The sequence below is a fragment of the Cottoperca gobio genome, chromosome 17, assembly GCF_900634415.1.
Source record: "Cottoperca gobio chromosome 17, fCotGob3.1, whole genome shotgun sequence".
Classification (NCBI taxonomy): Eukaryota; Metazoa; Chordata; class Actinopteri; order Perciformes; family Bovichtidae; genus Cottoperca; species Cottoperca gobio.
The window spans coordinates 5,020,697-5,044,795 of NC_041371.1; the positions used below are offsets into that span (position 1 = coordinate 5,020,697).

Here is a 24,099-nt window from a genome sequence, read left to right on the forward strand (position 1 = left end):
CCCGTCTGTGATTGGGGAAGTGCTTTAGTGCTGGAACCATTTATTTATTGATCAATTGATCTGCACGAAATGCAACTATTCCAATTCTGATCATTCAGCAAGAAAATAAACTTTATTTAGAGATCATCAAAAAAAGTTAAGTTTGTTAGTGGAGGAAAAAAAAAGGGAGATAAGAGACGAGGATCCAGTCTAACCTCTTCATCGTTACAGGTGGGTTACCTGGCAGGAAGTAACGGCCAGCCTCTCCTGCCTCAGTACCTGAGCGACCTCGACAGCGCTCTGATCCCCGTCATCCACAGCGGGGCGTGTCAGCTGAGCGAGGGCCCGGTGGTCATGGAGCTCGTCTTCTACATCCTGGAGATCATCTCCTAGGACTCTTCAGAGCTCCGAACATCTTTTCCTTTCTGACGTCATCTCACCTCCCGGCCCGGTCCTCCATCGCCTCCCTTCAGCCGTTTGCACTTCAAAAGAGCCCGAAAACTGTGGCGTGCCAGGCGAGGTAGCATTCCTCAAGTCAAACCTATGCATCCAACCGTCATGTGTGTTCTGCTCCAGAGGCCGCCCGGGGCCTGAGGAAGCTCCGAGCAGGATCATCTGTCATGAGAACCTCACCTGACGGGTACAGCTGATCCTTGCTGATCAAGTGAGGCGCTCCGAGCAGGAAATGAACACCAGAGGTCATCCTGTGACCCCAGCGTGACCCCAGCGTGACCCCAGCGTGACCCCAGCGTGGTGTCAGTGCCTATAAAAAGTATTGACCCTCCTGGAAAGTTCGTATCGTTTATTTCATGATGTGGCTTTTTTATACATCGATTAACAGAAAACTACCAGCACTACTGATCTCAACTATCGTATGAATTCATTCTTTATTTATACTTTACATATAAAAAAATAAAATAAAATAAAAACTAGAATTTGAAAAATATAATAGTTATGTAAAACACTTAAAAGTAGACTTTGAGGCTCCAGATCCTCTGACAGTCGAGAGGAGAGACACTTTGATTCAAAGTTTTAAAACGATTTCCAGGGCGGGTGAATACTTTTCAGAGGTTTTGTATGTAGCTCACCGTCACTCCAGTGTCACTGTGGCAGCCGGGGGGGGGCTCCTGAACATCTGACCTCCGGCCTCTGTGTAGCACGGATGCTTTTAAACAAGGGAGACTCGAATCCACCGCTGAAAAAGTCCAGACTATTCCTTTAGAAGTTACCTTTTAAAAACAACAAAAAGGGAAATCTACAAATTATCAGACGAGGAGTGTGTGTGTGTGTGTGTGTGTGTGTGTGTGTGTGTGTGTGTGTGTGTGTGTGTGTGTGTGTGTGTGTGTGTGTGTGTGTGTGTGTGTGTGTGTGTGTGTGTGTGTGTGTGTGTGTGTGTGGGGTGATTTTTATTTTTTTGCACCGTGGTGCTCAGTGCCTGCAGCAGCGATTTAAGCGAGGAAAAAAAACAAAAACATTTAGCTTCACCTCCTTTAAGCTTTACTCATCGATCACCAGATGCTTTACTTCGTGGATAAATCCATTTCCCTGTTGTACATATTTTTGTAGGCGTAACAACTTCATTCTAACTCTGCATCTGTAGCCTCCAGAGATAAAGACGGTATTACTAAAGTGACGCTCTGTGAAATAAGATGACAAAAACCCCTTTGGTCCCACAGTAGACGGCTGATGTAAAGGGGGGGGGGGAAGAGGGTTCAATGCTTTATTGATACATAAAGCTGAAGACGGAAATCAGTTTTCAAATGTCATCAAGTCATCAGTGCGTGTTGTTTGTCCTGCAGTGGTTGGAAAAGCCACTCGAGTTATTTCAAAGAGAATAACTGTTGAAGATGTAAAGTTACATATATGGTGTATATATATATATATATATATATATATATATGTGTATATATACGGTATATATGTATATGAACTGTATTAAATTGCAGAAGCAGTGCACTGGATTCTAAGCCATTAACAGGAGAGTAAAGCGAGCGTCTGGGTTGCCGTCGTGTCCTGGAAGACGTGTTGGCTTTTTCCTACGGCAGAAAAGAAAAGTGAAGTGTTTGTAAAGATCCGGGGTTCCTGCAGAAACGAGAGTTTGAATCGGACCTGAAGCTGAATGTATTTCATCTCACATTTCCTGCAACTTATCATCCCTCCAACGCCCTGAAATCATGAACATCCCGCTCCAGACTTTTCTAAACGTTTCAGACCTGTGTAGGAACCCTGCAGATTCAAAGAGGCTTCAACTGTTTTAGTGCGTCTGAACAGATCGCCGCTCTTTCTGCTCTGGACTGTGCTCTCCTGCAGCAACGTGGACCTGGGAAAAAAAAAAAAATTAAAGAATGTATTCCTCCAGTTTCTGTTCAAATCTGCAAAATGTGTGTTTTTGTTTTCTGGCTAGACTAATCACCAAAAACCACCGTGTCATGTCAACAAATGCTCTGTACAGTTAATCATTCTGCATTATGGCAACTTCTCCCATCGTTAATCATGCTAATATAAAACCAGAAGGGGCTACACAAACGAGTGTTTAATACAGAACGAGAGGTTTCGTTGAAGAAAAAACAATCTCGTCGTCGTCACACGTGAGAATCAGACAATCACATGGAAATCTGCAGACGAGCCGACGCTTCTGATTTAGACCCGTAGCTGTTCTGTGTTCGTTCATTACTCAATTTGAAGTATTTTAGGAGCTACTGTAGCAAAGTAATGTTAGTGAAGCCGATTTAAAATGTTCAGTAAAGACTGAATGAGGTCAAAAGGTCACCGGTTCTGGGTTTATTACTGTGATCGTACCAGAGTTGGTGTATCTCAATCACTGTGTCTTCACCGTGTGACGTTCATCAGTTCCGTTTTTATGAATTAGCGTTAATGAAGAGACGACGTGACGATTCATTGTTCTGACTTCCTGTTACGTTTTATTTTGGCATTATCTGACGTGTGCAATATGTCCTAACTCCAAAAGAAAAAAAAGGTGCAATTTGTTTGACTGAAGTAGCATTTTCCTTTTGTTTTGTATTCAGTTGTAAGATGTTACTCTCCAAACTAATAACACTGCATGCAAACGGAGCAAATCAACAGTTCTATCTTCTCGTGAGTGGATGAAACAAAGAATCCACTCATTCATTGACTGGCTTTTGTTAAGATAATTTCCTTTTTTAATAAACAGTCAGATGTTTGAAAAGCCAAAAACCCTGTGCATCTTATTTTTCCTTTACACTACAAATGTTAAGTGGTCTTTATCAAAAAACTGTAGTATATGTAAAATAAAAACCTTATAGAAAAGTGAAATGTGTTTTAGTTTGTGCCTTCTGTTCAGGTTCATCAGTCCTTCAACTGAAGGAAAGCTATATAATAATAATACTCAGTGCAAAATTAAAACAAGATTCTTTAATTGGTACATTTTGAAGCAGGAAAGGCAAATTCAAACAATTTAAAACAAAATATAGCCTCGATTCTGCTTTAGAGTTTATTATTGCAGATTATTTTTCTAAATATAAACATGACATCATCGATCTTTATAAACAAGTATGTTTTAAATATTTGGGCCAATGTTTGTAATGAACTTAACGTTGCATTGATTCACGAGGTTTTCCTTTTTGAAGGAGAAACAGAAATGTTGTAACCACGGTAACAGTTGAGGTAAATCTGTTTGTTATGGCTTCTTGTGGAGCATTACTTTCAAAGATCAGTTCACTCAAATTATTGCAAAAAGACGTAACAGAAACAATCATCATCAAAGGTCAATTTAACAGCTTGATATTCAAATATACTTTTATTTTCTCACGGGACTTAAAAGTTTCTGAATTGCAATTTCCAAAGTCAAAACGCAACATTCAATCTCAGCATCGTTTCAGGTGTTATTACAGCCAACGGGTAAGTGAGGAGATCGAAACCCTTCCTGTAATTTGAGTGAACTGTCCCTTTAAAACAATGAAGCCGCTGATGGAGCCGTGCCACCTTTTTGCTTTTCAGACTTGAGCTCGATGATCAGATTATAACGTTATTAAACATCCGACTCTGCAAGGAAGCAAATAAACGTTTCCACCAACATGTCAAACTATTCATTAAACGTGTGTAATAACAGATGTCTGCCTTAAGATGACAATGAAAGGTCAGTTTTATGCTATTAAGTGTAAACAAGAGAAATATAAACGTAACGCACCTAAAGCCACAGATCAGAGAGGGAGTGTGGTCGTCAAAGAATGAAATGAACTGTACCTTTGTATTGTATTATTTCTTGGCTTACTCCTTTAACATCTACGAGAGTTGCCGAAAACCAGATGCGTGCGGAAAAAAACAATGAAAGCAGTCCCGTCACACGTTAAAGGGATTGTTTGGATTTGATTTTGAAGAGGGGTTGCATGAGGTAATTATTCAGCTCCGGGTCGGGAAGGTCTGACGGTGAAGTGGAGAAAATATTCTAAATATAGCGTACACTTAAATATAATATTTTTTTATATGGCTCCTGCCCCCGTCCACAGCAGAACATTGCTTCCCTTCCGTGTCGGTAAGAACCTCATACAAACTCTCGTGTCATCGTAACAGGTTTGGCAGCTAAAGGGTGAATTCAAATATGCAGGATCTTTCAGCAACAGTGATTACTTTGGCATTAGTGCATAGATGCAGTTCTAGATACCAGAGCTGTAATAATATGAGGAATATGTACACATTCTATATATATATATATTATATTATATTAACTAAAGTCATGTCGGGCAGCAGGATCAGGTTAGCTCGACACTGAGCCCCTCAGCAGTGTCCAGGAGACACGAGGAGACTTGTTTTGGGAAACTGTTGCTAGATCTAAGGACGTTGTTGTCCGCACTGATGCATCACGAGTTTACATCCGCAGACCAGCTGACCTACAGTACACCAGCTCCCCGTGTCCTCCTGGGGGGACTGCAGTGTGAAAAGGAAACTCTTGCGTCTTGCAAATGTGCAAATGGTTTTTAACAAGTCAAAGACGAGTGTAGGTCTGAGTCGTCTCTGAGCGACACACCGTCCTCAGTCACATCCCAAACTCCTGATTGAGTCAATTTAATCTGCAACACAGAGAAGTTGTTATCAGTCGGGGGAATCAAATGCACTCAAACGCATCCTTGAACGCCTCCACATGAAAGAAGCAGTTCACTTGTCTATTTCCCGTGTGAAACATTTCATTTTCATGAAAAGGAATTACCTTAATCGTGCGAGTCATCTTCAAACGTGCAGCAGCATCTAAATCAGAACCTTGGAGATAAAAAACAAAACAACATCAGACGTTTTTACACATTCTCAAGTTTGTCTTTTCAAACAATGCTGCCAAAAATACTAACGCTTTATATTTAATGCTACCTGTGACTGGTCGATAACCAGCCAGCGCTCGGTGCTCGTCTGCATGTCCTGTCCGCTCAGAGGCTCCCGCAGTCGGATCTTCACTTCAACACGACCTCCTGTGGCCTTACGACCGTCCATCACCTGACACGAGACACCATCTTAGATAACAAACCCATTAGTCTCTCTCGATCATCTTTGTTTTCGATCCAACTCACCTCTACGATCTCCCTGATTTCACTCTGCGACTCCAGTTTCTCCAGCTTTAACAGGGCCGTCCCGATCGGCTTGTCGCTCCGCAGGAAGCCGCTGAGAGACGACACGCAGAGTCTCAACACGACTACACTGAACAACACAGCTTGTTCTTTAGCTGCTCTGACATGAATGCACTTGTTAGGTAATAAAACTAAAATAAAACTAATTAAATAATTTCCCATTAACAGGGATGAGCTGAAATATCTTTTGTAAACAATTTTGAGCAAAATTAAAAACGTATTGATTTAGTGATAATCATGACTTTATTAACTCGGTAATATTGTGCGTTCATATTCAGTTGCCTTGATGTTATTGGATGTTAACGTTCTCTCAGCGTCACCAATTCCTAAAAAGAAAACGTCACGTTCACGGCTCCCGACCTGCTGCTGCGCTCGGGAGCAGCTGTGTGTGACTCACCCTTTGTGCAGCAGCTCCAGTTTGAGGCCTTTAGACGTCACCACCCTCCTGAAGCTGCGGTGGTTGCGGTTGATTGACAGGGTGAAGCTCTGGTTATATTCTGCTTTGAAAGGGATCACAGATGAAGAGATGCAGCCTTCTGACACTTCACATATCAAGTATTTCACACTTAAACCATAAATAGAATTCCTTTTGCATTTTTCTACCTCAAATTCTTAATTCATTCGTTCCAAAACAACTATTTTGATGTTGATACAAATATACAACAAACGCAAATCTACAGCGACGTCGTTCATGTCTCACCTGGCGAGTTCGTGTTCTTGATTACGGCTGTTTTGTGTTTCTGCGGCTGCTCCTGGTGGAAACAAAACACAAACCAAACACTTCAAAAAACTAAAAGGAGAAAAGTCGCCGCTTTAAGTCGCCTCAGTGAAAAGTAAAACCCGTCTCTCACCGTGCTGGGGTAGGGGAAGTCGAACCTGACGTAGGCGTCCAGATCGTTAGTTTGGATTCCTGAAGGAGGAACACAGAGTCAGTGCATTTCATTATTTTTGTTTTTGCTTAATGACGTAAAGCTAAAAGGTTTGAACACTTTAAGATAATTGTAGATCTATTGGAAGATTTTAAGCAAAGCAAGAAAACATAAATTTATTTCTTCCAGCAGTAGCAGAAACCATGTGGACCCACTATATATAATACTGTATATAATACTATAAATAATACTGTATATAATACTATATATAATACTGTATATACTATATAATACTGTATATATACTATATATAATACTGTATATAATACTGTATATAATACTATATATAATACTGTATATAATACTGTATATAATACTATATATAATACTGTATATAATACTGTATATAATACTATATATAATACTGTATATAATACTGTATATAATACTATATATAATACTGTATATAATACTGTATATAATACTATATATAATACTGTATATAATACTGTATATAATACTATATATAATACTGTATATAATACTGTATATAATACTATATATAATACTGTATATAATACTGTATATATACTATATATAATACTGTATATAATACTGTATATAATACTGTATATAATACTATATATAATACTGTATATAATACTATATATAATACTGTATATAATACTGTATATAATACTATATATAATACTGTATATAATACTGTATATAATACTGTATATAATACTATATATAATACTGTATATAATACTATATATAATACTGTATATAATACTATATATAATACTGTATATAATACTATATATAATACTGTATATAATACTGTATATAATACTATATATAATACTGTATATAATACTGTATATAATACTATATATAATACTATATATAATACTGTATATAATACTATATATAATACTGTATATAATACTATATATAATACTGTATATAATACTATATATAATACTGTATATAATACTGTATATAATACTGTATATAATACTATATAATACTGTATATAATACTGTATATAATACTATATAATACGTATATAATCTGTATATAATACTGTATATAATACTATATATACTGTATATAATACTGTATATAATACTATATATAATACTGTATATAATACTGTATATAATACTGTATATATACTATATATAATACTGTATATAATACTGTATATAATACTATATATATACTGTATATAATACTGTATATAATACTATATATAATACTGTATATAATACTGTATATAATACTATATATAATACTTATATAATACTGTATATAATACTGTATATAATACTGTATATAATACTATATATAATACTGTATATAATACTGTATATAATACTAGTATATAATACTGTATATAATACTGTATATAATACTGTATATAATACTATATATAATACTGTATATAATACTGTATATATACTATATATATAATACTGTATATAATACTGTATATAATACTGTATATAATACTGTATATAATACTATATATAATACTGTATATAATACTGTATATAATACTGTATATATACTATATATAATACTGTATATAATACTGTATATAATACTATATATAATACTGTATATAATACTGTAGATAATACTATATATAATACTGTATATAATACTATATATAATACTATATATAATACTGTATATAATACTGTATATAATACTATATATAATACTGTATATAATACTATATATAATACTGTATATAATACTGTATATAATACTATATATAATACTGTATATAATACTGTATATAATACTATATATAATACTGTATATAACTGTATTAAATACTATATATAATACGGTATATATAATACTGTATAATACTATATATAATACTGTATATAATACTGTATATAATACTATATATAATACTGTATATAATACTATATATAATACTGTATATAATACTGTATATATACTATATATAATACTGTATATAATACTTATATACTTATAATACTGTATATAATACTGTATATAATACTATATATAATACTGTATATAATACTGTATATATACTATATATAATACTGTATATAATACTGTATATAATACTGTATATAATACTGTATATAATACTGATAACTATATATACTGTATATAATACTGTATATATACTATATATAATACTGTATATAATACTGTATATAATACTATATATAATACTGTATATAATACTGTATATAATACTGTATATAATACTGTATATCTATATATAATACTGTATATAATACTGTATATAATACTGTTATATAATACTATATATAATACTATATATAATACTATATATAATACTGTATATAATACTATATATAATACTGTATATAATACTGTATATAATACTATATATAATACTATATATAATACTGTATATAATACTGTATATAATACTTATATAATACTAGTATATAATACTGTATATAATACTATATATAATACTGTATATAATACTGTATATAATACTATATATAATACTGTATATAATACTATATATAATACTATATATAATACTGTATATAATACTATATATAATACTATATATAGCTATATATACTGTATATAATACTATATATATATAATACTGTATATAATACTATATATAATACTGTATATAATACTATATATAATACTATATATAATACTATATATAATACTGTATATAATACTATATATACTGTATATAATACTATATATATATACTGATATATAATACTGTATATAATACTATATATAATACTGTATATATATATATACTGTATATAATACTATATATAATACTGTATATAATACTATATAATATCTGTATATAGAATACTGTATATAATACTATATATAATACTGTATATAATACTGTATATAATACTGTATATAATACTAGTATATAAATACTGTATATAATACTTATATATACTGTATTACTATATATACTGTATATAATACTGTATATAATACTGTATATAATACTATATATAATACTGTATATAATACTGTATATAATACTGTATATAATACTGTATATACTGTATATAAACTGTATTAATACTATATATAATACTGTATATAATACTGTATATATAATACTAATATATATAATAATACTGTATATAATACTGTATATAAACTATATATAATACTGTATATAATACTGTATATTATATAACTGTATATAATCCTGTATATAATACTATATATAATACTGTATATAATACTATATATAATACTGTATATAATACTTATATAATACTATATATTGGAATACGATATATAATACTGTCTATAATACTGTATATAATACTATATATAAGACTATATATAATACTATATATATACTGTATATAATCTAGATATATTAATACTGTATATAATACTATATATAATACTGTATATAATACTGTATATAATACTATATTAATACTGTATATAATACTGTAATCTGTATATAATACTATATATATATAATACGTATATAATACTATATATAATACTGTATATAATACTTATATAATACTAGTATATAATACGTATATAATACTATATATAATACTGTATATAATACTAGTATATAATACTATATATAATACTGTATATAATACTATATATAATACTGTATATAATACTGTATATAATACTATATATAATACGTATATAATACTGTATATAATACTATATATAATACTGATATATAATACTGTATATAATACTTATATATACTATTATAATACTGTATATAATACTATATATAATACTGTATATAATACTGTATAAATACTGTATATAATACTATATATAATACTGTATATAATACTGTATATACGTATAATAATACTAGTATAGTAATACTATATATAATACTGTAGATAATACTATATATAATACTGTATAATAATACTAGTATTAATAACTTAGTAGATAATACTGTATATAATACGATATATATAAGACGGTATATAATACTGTATATAATACTAAAATATATACATAACTGTATATAATACTAGTATATAATACTAGTATATAATACTGTATATAATACTATATATAATACTGTATATAATACTGTATATAATACTATATAATACGTATACTGTATATAATACTATATATAATACTGTATATAATACTATATATAATACTATATATAATACTGTATATAATACTATATATAATACTGTATATAATACTGTATATAATACTATATATAATACTGTATATAATACTATATATAATACTGTATATAATACTGTATATAATACTGTATATAATACTATATATAATACTATATATAATACTGTATATAATACTATATATAATACTGTATATAATACTGTATATAATACTGTATATAATACTGTATATACTATATATAATACTGTATATAATACTATATATAATACTGTATATAATACTGTATATAATACTGTATATACTATATATAATACTGTATATAATACTGTATATAATACTGTATATAATACTGTATATAATACTATATATAATACTATATATAATACTATATATAATACTATATATAATACTATATATAATACTGTATATAATACTGTATATAATACTATATATAATACTGTATATAATACTGTATATAATACTGTATATAATACTGTATATAATACTATATATAATACTGTATATAATACTATATATAATACTGTATATAATACTGTATATAATACTATATATAATACTGTATATAATACTATATATAATACTATATATAATACTGTATATAATACTATATATAATACTATATATAATTACTGTATATTATATACTTTACTATCATATAACTATATATAACTATATATACTGTATATAATACTATATAATATATAATACTGTATATAATACTATATATAATACTGTATATAATACTATATATAATACTATATATAATACTGTATATAATACTATATATACTGTATATAATACTATATATATATATATATATAATACTGTATATAATACTATATATAATACTGTATATAATACTATATATAATACTGTATATAATACTATATAAAAACTGTATATAATACTATATATAATACTATATATAATACTGTATATAATACTATATATAATACTGTATATAATACTGTATATAATACTATATATAATACTGTATATAATACTGTATATAATACTATATATAATACTGTATATAATACTGTATATAATACTATATATAATACTGTATATAATACTGTATATAATATTGTATATAATACTATATATAATACTGTATATAATACTGTATATAATACTCTATATAATACTATATATAATACTGTATATAATACTGTATATAATACTGTATTTAATACTATATATAATACTGTATATAATACTGTATATAATACTGTATATAATACTATATATAATACTGTATATAATACTGTATATAATACTATATATAATACTGTATATAATACTATATATAATACTGTATTTAATACTATATATAATACTGTATATAATACTGTATATAATACTGTATATAATACTGTATATAATGACTGAAGGGTGAAGATCTTTGTTTTTACCACTAGGAGCTGGAAGATTCATCCCTTTGACGATGACAACAACCATGTCAGTGCTGCTCAGGTCTGGAAATATTCTGAAAGAAAGAAGAAAGACAAAACGTAAGTAAAAGCTTGGCATCTATTTGAAATACAAAAAACCCTGCTCTTTAGTGAGTGTACAAAACAACACATTCTTTGACAGCAGATTAGTTTGAAATACGGTAGATCAAGAGCAGCCAAAGTGATCTGAGGCTGCTCACGTTTACTGTATAATCTAAAAAATAAATAAAAGGAAAAGTGCCCACCTGACCGTGTGAAACGATCTCTCCTCAAAGTGATGTTTAGGAGGAGGCAGACCTCTCGACTGAGCCAACTTCAGGACCTCCAGACTCTTCTTACAACTCTCCGCCATCTTCTCAAACCTGGAAAACAGAGACACACACACACAGTTTTAGAAGCCTACATTAGCTTGAACTGCCGTTGCATTAGCTTTAACTTGATGGATTGTGCAGCACTGAAATAGTTTATTTTATTGGGTTTTAAGCTCCAGTTGCACTATTTCTTTCCTATTCTCTGGTAACATAAAATTAATAATCTGTTTAATCCAGATAGATTTATTGCTGATGAAAATAGTTGTCAGTTGCAGTCCAGCATTATAACTGAGTTTGTGTGTAAACCTGTGACACAGGAAACTTACTTTGTAGTTTCGGTGACGTTCCCCAGGTGTGTGAACTGCTTGGAGTGAGTCATACATTTCTAAAATAAATAAATAAAAAAAGAAGAAGAATAAATCATAGAGGTCTCATGGGAACTTTCTTCACAGCAACTTGGAAAAGAAATACATACTTTCTTTTGGTATATATATATATATATATATGTATATGTATATGTATATGTATAAATAAATATAAATATAAATATATATATATACATACATACATACATACATATATATATATATATACATATATATATACACATATATATACACACAAAGTATATGAACTAAATATCAGAGAACTCAACATGTTGGATCCTGGAGAGAATAAAGTGTCTTCTGGACGATAGGAGTCCTAAACATGAATAAGTCTACTGAAGATATTACTAAATATATGAACATGTATCAATATAAAATCTAATCTCATTTGTAAAGAGTTCTGATGTTATTTTTAAACCCTCATATCCACATCGCTCATTTAAAGAAGTCTTGTTTCTATTCTGTTTCCAGTTATTGCTAGATGAAAAAGATCATCTTGATTAGTAATCGTGGATCTGTAGTTGTACCTCGTGCTGCTCTTTGAGGATCTTGGCCAGTTGAGTGTAAAGCTGCTCTGCTTTCTCTGAGATCTGCACGTCGCTGTGATGAACCAGGATGAAGTCGTCGTCTTCGTCACCAGGGGGCGACGGCACCTGCAGGTGCAGCAGCACAGAGAGGGTCGGCCACAGTGGGACTCGTGTGTTCACCTCAGACATGAAATGCTGTTTGTATTGTGAGGAACAGGAGCGCTGATAATACCCCTCATCTCCACCACGGTCTCGATTGGTTATAAGTGTACCAAAGTATCCAGATTAAGTGATACAAGTGACAGTGATGTTTAAAAATGCACCTTTGGATAATTCAAAAAGTGTTTTCTGAGTCAGAATTGCTTTCAAATACTGATAAATAAAAGAATCCAAATGCATGTTTTGTTTTAACCCGACTTAAAATAGCAATAGACGTGAAAAACAAAGTGCAGTGTTGCCAGGACACGCTGCATGAAAGTTACCATTCGCTCCAAAAGTCATGTATTAATTAGCATATTGGTGACATCATCATGCATGCATTTGCATAAAGCTCAGTGTTGTTGCAGCGAGGGAGAGATCAAAGATCAATAATCAGGATTCAGCAAGACACTGAAATTGTTTCTTGTTGGGTTCTGAAACCGGCTTCAGTTCCCTCCGACTGAAGACGGTGAGTCATGCAAAGGATTCAGAGTAAATCTCACCGTGCTGATGTCCACAGTCCTGCCGCTGCGCGCCGCCTCGATCAGGGGGTCGAAGCCCTTGGCGGTGCGGAGTAAGATCTTGGCCTGCTCCATGTCGTTCTTCTGCTTCGCCTGCAGAGCCGCCTTCATGTACTGCTTCTTCCTGCCCTCCAGGAACTCCAGCTGCTGACCCGCTGGAGGACGAAGAGAGACAGAAAGTAAACCGATAGTAAACATCTGGTTTCTCTCTGCAGAGAGGCTTCATGTGAACAGTTATGGCAGAGCAATGCAAATAAGGTCATTTGCAGCGATGCTGAACGTGGAAGGACCTGTTGTTGTCTGTTACATTATTAGTACAAGGATTATTTCATAAATCGATTAATCTACCGATTCCACTTTACATGTTTTGTCTGACTTACTGACCTGTTAGTGAGAGCCCTTCCCCGGTGGCTGTCCCGTCGGGTGAAGCTGACGGAGTCCTTTTCCGCTCTTGTCCTGCGGCGGGGACTTCTAACGTGGGCTTCTTTGGCTCTTCGGGAAGCTTAGACTGCAACCAAAACACAAAACACTGTAATAACAGTCCACAAGTAATTAAAGAAATGATAATGTGCCACTGATAACCCACTTCGTCTTCCTTGTCCTCATCTTCTTCTTCATCTGCTATTTCAGTCGCATCAGCGGAGGCGAGCTTATCTGCCGCCTCCAGCGCAGCTATGAATCCCTGCTCCGGTCCGGTCGGCTTCTGGCCCGGGATGGGAGGAAACCCTGAGAGATAAAAAGCTCACGTGTCATTCTGGCATTACAGTTCTTAAACATTACATTTACTCTTTTGGTCAAGTACAAAAAAATACAACTTGTGGCTCACTGGTTTGATTTTTGGAAGATGAACATAACTTGGAAATTGTCGACTCCAAAACATGAACGACAAAAAGAATCTTACCAGGTGGAACCGGCAGCTCCTCAAAGTTCACCGCTTTTCCTGCTTTGTGAGCTCGGATGGCACTCTGGTATTGCTGAAGACAGAGGTTAAATATATTAAAAAAGGAGAAAAGATTTGTTGTTGTGCTACAAGTCTAGTTCCTTATTTAGGAATAGAGCATTATTGTTGTTAATCAGTTTCAGCAGAAGAGTTCTGTCGAAGGTAGATACAGGGAGCAGTAGCAGAGTCTCTCCTCGTACCTTGGCTATACGCTCGTGCATTCGGGCCTTGCGGTCGTCTCCGCCGGCTTTGGCCTGATTGGACGCCTCCACATACTTGGCTCGTCGCTGCTCGAGAGCCTCCAGCACGTCTTTGGGCGCTGCAGAGGCGGATGGGGGGGCAGCTGCTGAGGGCAACAATGTTTACAAAGAGTTTCTCAATATGTGCCTTTGTTTGTTTTGGGATTTTCACCTCAAAGCTGAAGTCATCAGAGCTTTAAGCTATATGCTAACATGCTCACAGTGACAATAATAACATGCCGATGTTTAGCATTCACTTAGTTTAGCATGCTAACATTAGCATGCCAACATTAGCATGCTAACATTAGCTTGCTAACATTAGCATGCTAACATTAGCTTGCTAACATTAGCTTGCTAACATTAGCATGCTAACATTAGCTTGCTAACATTAGCTTGCTAACTCATGGCGGCCTGTCAAAAGATCATCATCAGCCAAGTGTGAACATGTGAATGTATCGTTGCGGGCAAACTGTGCTGTGCACAACACAAGCAGTGTGTTTTCTCCACATGTGTTAAACATCAAGCTGCTTGATGAGACATACTGGAGAATTGGACACAGCACTGCACACCTGGTTTAAAAAACACACACACTAACACACACAGTTAGTAAATGTTGAAGTTATTTCTACCTGGAACTGCTGTAACCAGTTGGCTGACTTCTATGTTTTGCCCGGAGGAAGATTCCTTCACTGGAGCGGAGCTTCCTCCTGCTGCTCAAACACAACAACACAAGATAAAACATACAGAAGCACAAACTGCAGGTTTCTGTTTACAATATTCTACTTATTTAGAGAACACACACACACACACACACACACACACACACGTTTTCTTTGGGTCTGAGCAGCGACCTTACACCCCTGTGTGTGGAAGGTCGCTGCTCAGACCCAGTGTGTGTGTGTGTGTGTGTGTGTGTGTGTGTGTGTGTGTGTGTGTGTGTGTGTGTGTGTGTGTGTGTGTGTGTGTGTGTGTGTGTGTGGAGGACGAGTTATCTTTCTCACACTTGTCCTTGTCAGTGTTGTAATGTCATCTCTCTGAGACACACAATAAAAAATGAGCTCCAAAAGATTTACAACTGAAGAAGCTTCATCACAGATTCTGGACTGTGATAGTGAGGAAGAGGTTTCAGAGACCGAGGACAATACTATTGACGATCCGGATTATGAATTTTTCTACGATGAAGATGATTCAGAGGACGATCCTGCTGTAGTCTCTCCATCAGATGAAAACCAAGGAATGCAGCGATCCTCAACAGAAGTGACATGAGCATCTAAAGATCACCACACCAAAGCCAGACTGTCATCTTCCAATGTCATCAAAATGACTCCAGGCCATACAAGATGTGCTGCCACACGAGTTGATCTCTTCATATCCCCACCAATAGAGAGGATCGTACTGGACATGACCAACTCAGAGGGGAGTATGTCAAGAGACATGGAAGCCACTGGATCAGATTGCATGCAGACATTGTAATCCTGGTATTAGCCGGAGTGTACAAGTCAAGAGGAGAAGCAGCTGCCAGTCTGTGGGATGAAGAGAAGGGAAGGCCAATCTTTGGAGCAACAATGTCTCTGGAGTCATTTCACCTGATGTCTCGGGTGATCCGATTTGACAACCGTGACACCAGAGCTGGTCGACGTGAAAGAGACAAACCAGCTGCGATCAGAGACGTCTGGGATAAATGGGTCACGTGTTACTGTAGACGAGCGCCTTGTTCCATTCAGTACAACAAGAACCTCTTGTGTGAAGTGCAAGAATTACATCTGCAGAAAGCCCACAGTCACATTCTGCCCATCGTGTGGAGAGCATTGAGGATGTGAGGAGAATATCTTGAGAAAAAAGTTAAATTAGTTTAAAAAAAAGTGTGATGAGGGAAAAATGTTATGTAAAGAATTGTTAGTGTTGGATTGTTGGATGTTGAGTAAAAACTGTATTGTATGTCCCTTTTCTAAATGTTCATATGATCTCATTTGAAGTTATTATATCAATTGAAAATTATATGTGTATATATATAATTTTCCCTTTCTCCCAAATGTTCTTCCTGTACATCACCTTGAAACTTCTGTTTTTTAAAAGGAGCTGTATAAATGAGGTTTGCTTGGTTGTGTGTAAACTTATTTCCCTTTATGCTACTGTTCCTCACCCTGTCCTGGAGACGCAGGAAGGCCGCTCAGGTCGATCGCTTGTCCTTTCTCCAGCGCCTCAATCACCGCATCGAACCTCTGCACCAAGAAAAACCCCACCACAAACCCAAACTCGGTCAAACATAATGATCGTCTTTGTCTACTTCCACATTGTCGGCATGTTTAACATACTTTCATAATATGCAGCGACAGGCTCAGACAACAGACTGCACAAATAAGGAAGTGCAAACTGTATGTTAGCAATTTAAATATTCAAATATAAATATTTAAGAGACATGAAGTCTCATGACTGATATCTGGTATATGAACTTAGACAACATGTTGTATTTAATATCATAAAGAATAGTGAAGCAGAGTGGAATGAAAAGAATCATTTCATCACACTGGTTGTCTGCATGCGTCTATTAAGCACATTTCCCCAACAGAGTAAGTTCTTGATACTATATTCAAACAACATGCGGAACACAATGCTGGCACACAACAGACAAAACCTGTTTGTAGAAGATTCAAATGTATTCAAAACAATGCTGACACAAGTTCCTGCGCAGGAGACAGCGTCTTGGCTTTTAACGCTTCACTCGTGGTCGCATCTCTCCGCTCACCTTGCCGGTCTTGAGGTGAAGCCTTGCTTGCTCCACGTCTCCCTCCTTCTTGGCTCTCAGAGCTGCCATCTTGTATTCTTTCTGCCTCTCCAAAAGCAGAGTCTTGGTCGCCTCGTTCGCTGTGGATTCACCAGGACAGAAGCGCAGAACAATTATGACAATGAAAGGCCCACATTCACTGCACCGGGCAGAGAGGGGCGGGGCTACCGATCTGTCGGCTGCAGCATATCGCCTGTTTTTTGTTGCGTGCCATTGTCGAACGATCACTTTGTCTAATACCAAATGTTATCACTGATGTAACTTTGTATAATCCATCTCACACGTACCATGTGTCAGACCGGTCTGAGGCTGGTCCTCTGTGTGCTCCTCTGGAGATGGGACGGTGCTCAGAGTGGGCAGCATGGCGGAGGACGACCGCTCCTCTTCACTGCTGGGGGAGACGACCTCCGGTACAGCAGGCGGTGGCGTCGTGGCCTCCGAATCCCCCTGCTGATCTGAAGAAGTGGGGTCAGCAGGCGAGGGCACAGGGGGAGCAGGTCGATGGGGAACAGCAGGATGAGAGGCGGCACTCGGGGCTCCAGCAGAAACAGGAGGAGGGATCTCCGCCTCGTTCACGGGTCTCCCTTTTTTAACGGCAGCTACCATCGACTGAAGAGTCTGAAGAGAGCGACATCAAACAATGAATCAGACAGGAAAAGTATTTATGCATAATAGAGGAAGCATCACCGCAGTCCAGTAGTTTCATTCACAAATTACAAACACATCTAACAAGAAAACGATTAAACATCTTAAATCATGGGTTTTGAGAACGGATTTAAAAAGGATGACAAACAGCACAATGTCTTCCTTTAACGGCTTCATTCTGCAACTCTGTGGCTGTCGGGCATGTTTAGTGCCGCTCACATCATTTACAGAGGAGGCCTTCATTGAGGAATTATTTTCAGCTGAAAAACTGCTTTTATTTGGCTTCTTAATAATAATAATAATAATAATAATAATAATAATAATAATAATAATAATAATAATAAAGAAATAAGTTTGGAAAATGAATAGTGGTTCTCAGACAATAAAGATTGTTGCTTATCGTATTAGAGGGTGTGACTTCGCTGACATTCGCTGATTCTGTAAGTGTTTTTATTGTTAAACAACACATCTCACTGTCTCACGAGGTATCGTTTGAGCTGTAATTAATGGCTTTATTAATGTGCATCATTTACTAGAAGCCATTAATGAGAACAACCTTTGGGTTGTGAAACATCTCTTTAATCAGGGATCAGAACTTATTAATATCTATAACTGCAGACTTGATCACTGGTATTTAAAAACCTTTATTAATAACTCATCAACCATTAATAATTGCATATTTGATGTGTTATTAAAGCGTGAGAGAGCCATGAGTATGTATGTAAGGATCATACACATTTATAACCTTACTACCAAATAGAAAAGGATAAAAATAAATATTTTACACATGTTAATGGATTATAACTGATCTATAAAAGCATTGGTAAATGATTTATTCACAATAATAGAGTCACTAGTTACAACTTCCTAAAGAGAAATCTGTGCAACATGTGTCGTGACAGAATCCCATGGTAACCCATCCCATATTTGAACACTGAAAGATAATAACTCATAATAAAAACGTTGCTGTAAAGCTGCACCTTGAGCGTACATCTCGTCATCGGGCAGTAGTGTACTCACCTTTAGACCTCGATCGTATCTCCTGGCTTTGGAGGTCTCCCCTGCAGTTTTGGCGTTTTGTAAAGCCGTCTTGTACATGACAACTCTTTCCTCCAGGGTGTGTTGGAGGCTGCCGGGAGCAGCTGAGGAGACCTTTACTTCCTGCTGCGTCACCAAAACAACAGGCAGGTACTGTCAACATCAGCTGGTAACTACGCTGTAGGTCAAGAAATGACTCAGAACTAGAAAGTATTTGTTACAGATTAATAATACATATCTATATCTACATCTTTATTTACTTTTTTTGAAAAATACATGCCACACAAAGAATTTAAAGTATTTTAACTTTGACAATGTGTTTACAGGAATGCTCATTTTGTAAACCAGTAGAAGGCAAGGAAAAATACATCTAGCCTTTCCTGTTACAGCCAACAGATTAAACTTTGACATGTACGTTGGTGGCTGGTGGTGTCAATTACAAAGCCGACAGAGAGCAACGTGTATTGTACCTGCATCGGTGGGGTCTCTGGGGTTTCAGCAGTGGCAGAAGATGTGGACGAAACAGTTACAGCATCCTCAGCTTCCTCCTCACCCACCACTTCCTGTAGCTCTGCCTGAAGGGGAGGGAAATACAGCAACTGATCAACAGCCAACTTTGATTACTCATATGCAAGGCCGGATTTCAGAAGCTGCGAGTGGGACAAGTTTTCCGTTTGGTAAAACGTGCAGTTGTTTGACAAATGAAATTGCTGTTGATTTAATGATTTGCAGGGCCTTCATTTCATCTGCACATTTTGTGCCTGGGTAGGTTAGCCCATATCTTTGTAGGAATATAATCTTTTATGGCTACAAAATCACCTTTAGATTACAGTTTATCAAGATAAAAAGGTTAAACATGTTCCTGCTTTTTGCTTTAGTAGGCCGGACTACTGCCTTGCTGTCTTTTCAGGTAAAAACAGCGGCAAGAATCCTCACTGAGCTCAAGAAAGTGGAAAGCAGCGCTCCAGTTCTCAGATCTTTGCACTGGCTTCCTGGTCTCCTCAACCACACAGTCATAAATCGAACATGTTTACATTGCTCTGGGGATTATTGTAATTACTCGTACTGCAAACTTGAATGAAGCAATGACGTGGCAAATTCATTAAACAGTCAAGTGTTTAGAAAACCAGAAGGTACTAGAGGGACGGATATTCTCACTCTATGTGAAACTTGTGGGTTTCATGCATTTGCACAATGTTGGAATGTAACGAAGTACATTTGCTCAAGTACTGCACTCAACAAATGTTCAGATACTTTATACTTTACTTAAGCTACTTCAAAAGGAAATATTGTTTATTACTTTGCAGATTCAGACTAATACAACATATAATTAATTAATTAATATATTATATTATATTATATTATATTATATATATATATATATATATATATATATATATTATATATACATATATATTATATTATATATAATTATATATATATATATATTATATATACATATACATAATATATATATATACCCTGCTAACCCTATATATATATATATATATATATATATATATATATATATATATATATATATATATATATATATATATATATATATATATATAATTCTGAAAGGGGTCATTCTGCATAATACTTACTTTTGGTACTTTAAATATATTTTGATGCTAATACTTTTACTTAATTAAGGTTTTGACTGCAGGAATCTTCACGTGTAACAGAATATTTCTACACTGTGGTATTACTGCTTTTATATCTTCTTCTGCATTTACAACAACGTAAAGTTTTAGACAATAAATACCAGTTAAAAATATATTTATTATTATTATAATACTACACTAATAAAGCTACTAAATAAATAAAAACCCTAAACAGGCTAAAAAGATGCAAACTTCTTCAAAGTATTAAGATTAGTTATAGAACTGACACAAATCTTCTTCTTCTACTGTTGCAGCACAAAGTAGTTCTGTATCACTTTTTTACAACATAGGGTACTTTGTTATTTCAGACAAATAAGTACTATACTTGTGTATCCACCATTTAATAAATGTAAAACACATTACAGGCTCCCGGTGAGCGTGTAAGAGCAACAAGACTTTTAAACCATGTGGCTGAGGGAGAAAAGGCCCACAAGCAAAGCACTTTTCTTTTGGATCTTCTTCCGTCTGTCGTTTGTTGGATGACTGCAGTGGCTTTGTGTAGCTAATTGAATTAAATCTAGTGTATTTAAACCACTGGTCTGATAAATAACCTACTTTATTCAAATCTAAGAGCAGAGATATAAAAATACAACACCACCAACCAATAAATCTTCATCCTCCTCCAGGTTACTGTCATCTTCATCGTCATCCACATCTCTCATACACTCGTCAGCCATTCTTGCGATGTCTTCCATGGGCAGCGGGCCTACGACACAAACATGATGCCATGTATCCAATGTAGTGAGAATGTAAATCTCAATAGTGTCTATAAGTAACAGACCGTTTTCCCAGGATAAAAAATATGCAGAAACATTTCTTGCTTACGTTGTTGAAGGAGTGTGTGTGGACTATATTGTATATTACGATGCATCGAAGTTGCTGATCTTGCTATCTTGTGTAGGAGCATAGTACAAATAAAAATGTAACTGTACCTCCCAAATAACGTAATACGGTTATCTGCAGTGTTGACTGTGTTCATTTATCTGTACCTGACAAAGAGTAATAACGACAATGGAAATGAAAAGGATCAGATAACAGTGTTGCGAGTCCTTTGGGAGATAGAAAAACAGTTTCCAGGAAGGACCTTTCCCGTTTCAACATGACAGTGCACCCCTGCTCAAAGAGCGGTCCGTAAGGAAATGGTTTCCGAGCTCGTATGAAAGAAATTAATTGGCCTGTACAGAGCACTGACCTCATCCCCATCCGAAACCTTTGGGATGAGATGTGAGCCCGACCAGTGAGCGACCTCTCTAAAGCTGTTGAATGAGAACAAATCCCAGCAGCTTGTGGTAAGCCTTCCCAGCAGAGAGGAGGTACAGTGTGTGGGCGTAACTACAGTTGTAGCCTGATAGCTGCTGAACAAATCCTAGAAGTATGCATTGATTTAGAGGTCTGTATCCATCCTAGTCATGCTCTGTTGTCCACATACGATGACGATATAGTGCATGTACTGCAGTCCTGATATTAGCTCATGCAGATTTATTGGATTTGGTGAATACGTCAGCCGATAAATTACAATAAATGGAAGTAAAGAAATGCTAAAGATTAGATTTGAGTGTCATAATTCTATAGTTTAGGGGACCTATCATTATGAGATTTTTTAAACTCTCAAATATCAATATCGGCCTCAAAAATCCAGTTTTGGATCAGGCAATACAAATTCGCCTCCATGTGAAAAGCTCATATGAACTTCATACAACTATTAGTCCAATCATAACACACTGCTAAGAGGGGTTGTTAACAGGACTATCATTCCTAGCCATTGCACTCACTTTTCCCCTTCTGCTTGGCTCTTCCTCCAGCAGCAGCCTTATTTCCAGTGATAGCAGCAAGTTCAGCCTCCAGGTCCGGGTCGTCCAGATTCCCCTCCATACCCATCATCATCTCCTCAGGATCCAGGTCTACAAACAGACCCATCTGAAACCAGAAAAGATGAACTTAACCCTTTGGCAGGACGTTACAGTAAACATCTTTGCCGGTTGATCAGTGTTGTTGTTACCTGCTTGGCTGCAGCAGCGCCTTGGCCTCTGGGCTGCGGAGCTCTCTTCTTTTTACCAAACATGTTGTTGTTGTTGTTGTTGTTGTTGCTGCTTAACAAGCCCCTAAGCGTCACTCCAGCGATCCAAACTACAAACACAAACACGTTAAAATAATGTGTTTCCTGTCGTGTGATGTCATGTGTGTGGTGGCAGTAGTTAAAGTCATGTGAGCGGTTGTCAGGTGAGTCCCAAACAGACAGTGAGTGGTAACCCAACTGACGTCTGCTAGCCAAACGGCTAGCTGTTAGCTAACCGTGTTTGTCTCCTCTAACTCTAAAAGTGTGTTTCTGAGAAAGACGGCGACTATTAGTGTCCCTGTTAGCAAACATGTATGAGAGTTGTATCCAGCTCTAAAAGCGTGAGGGTCTTTACCTGCTCGTTCAGCACTTCATCAGTTAGTTTTCAGAGGAACAGTTTCATTTCTTGGGTTTGACATGGTAATGGTATGTTTGAGTACGCATGCGCAAAGCGAGGGAGCGTCCAATGTTATATATAAAGGTAGGGCCCTCCGCTATGTCTGTCAGGCAACCCTGAGTGACCCCCATTCACAAAAGACTTCGTGTGATATCCATTAAAAAGGAATAACATTCCTTAATTTGCTTATAATTATATGGTTTACTTTAATTTATCTCAGATACTATAATATTGTGATTATTTTGGGTATATACTTGTATGTGGAAAGGCAGTAGCCTGCTCCC

At 34.9% G+C, this 24,099-nt stretch overlaps 2 protein-coding genes across 6 annotated transcripts in view; one reads left to right on the plus strand and one right to left on the minus strand.

The window, feature by feature from the left end:
* Window positions 1-1,305, plus strand: part of zfyve9a (zinc finger, FYVE domain containing 9a) — a 25,647-nt gene extending 24,342 nt beyond the window's left edge. For all 3 annotated transcript variants that reach the window (XM_029452929.1, XM_029452931.1, XM_029452930.1), the window contains one exon: window positions 211-1,305. In XM_029452929.1, the coding sequence (XP_029308789.1) occupies window positions 211-372 (162 nt within the window). In that variant the 3' untranslated portion in view covers window positions 373-1,305. The remainder of the gene's footprint in view (window positions 1-210) is intronic.
* Window positions 1,306-3,352: 2,047 nt separating this feature from the next.
* Window positions 3,353-23,922, minus strand: cc2d1b (coiled-coil and C2 domain containing 1B). 3 transcript variants are annotated; one of them, XM_029452934.1, is made up of 26 exons: window positions 23,774-23,922; window positions 23,362-23,489; window positions 23,135-23,279; window positions 21,965-22,068; window positions 20,166-20,270; window positions 19,678-19,818; window positions 18,300-18,630; window positions 17,974-18,092; window positions 17,371-17,449; window positions 15,857-15,937; window positions 15,189-15,334; window positions 14,950-15,022; window positions 14,635-14,774; window positions 14,433-14,556; window positions 14,031-14,203; window positions 13,330-13,455; window positions 12,743-12,801; window positions 12,351-12,467; window positions 12,067-12,140; window positions 6,425-6,483; window positions 6,274-6,325; window positions 5,971-6,070; window positions 5,517-5,607; window positions 5,320-5,442; window positions 5,165-5,214; window positions 3,353-5,027 (listed from the first exon to the last, which is right to left on the minus strand). In XM_029452934.1, the coding sequence occupies exons 2-25, from the start codon at window positions 23,422-23,424 to the stop codon at window positions 5,203-5,205; spliced, it is 2,637 nt and encodes an 878-aa protein (XP_029308794.1). In that variant the 5' UTR covers window positions 23,425-23,489; window positions 23,774-23,922; the 3' UTR covers window positions 3,353-5,027; window positions 5,165-5,202. The 3 variants fall into 3 exon arrangements, with proteins under 3 accessions (XP_029308794.1, XP_029308793.1, XP_029308792.1); XM_029452933.1 differs by having other exon boundaries at window positions 15,189-15,331; window positions 19,678-19,821; XM_029452932.1 differs by having other exon boundaries at window positions 19,678-19,821.
* Window positions 23,923-24,099: the final 177 nt, after the last annotated feature.

Bases quoted from the DNA above. Each gene is read 5' to 3' on its own strand.
- cc2d1b (XM_029452932.1), bottom strand. From the start codon at position 23,424: ATGTTTGGTAAAAAGAAGAGAGCTCCGCAGCCCAGAGGCCAAGGCGCT. The intron at 18,631-19,677 runs GTGAGTACACTA...CGCTCTCTTCAG, and splicing joins GATACGATCGAGGTCTAAAG to ACTCTTCAGTCGATGGTAGC. The intron at 5,608-5,970 runs GTGAGTCACACA...GTCGTCTCTCAG, and splicing joins CTGGAGCTGCTGCACAAAGG to CGGCTTCCTGCGGAGCGACA.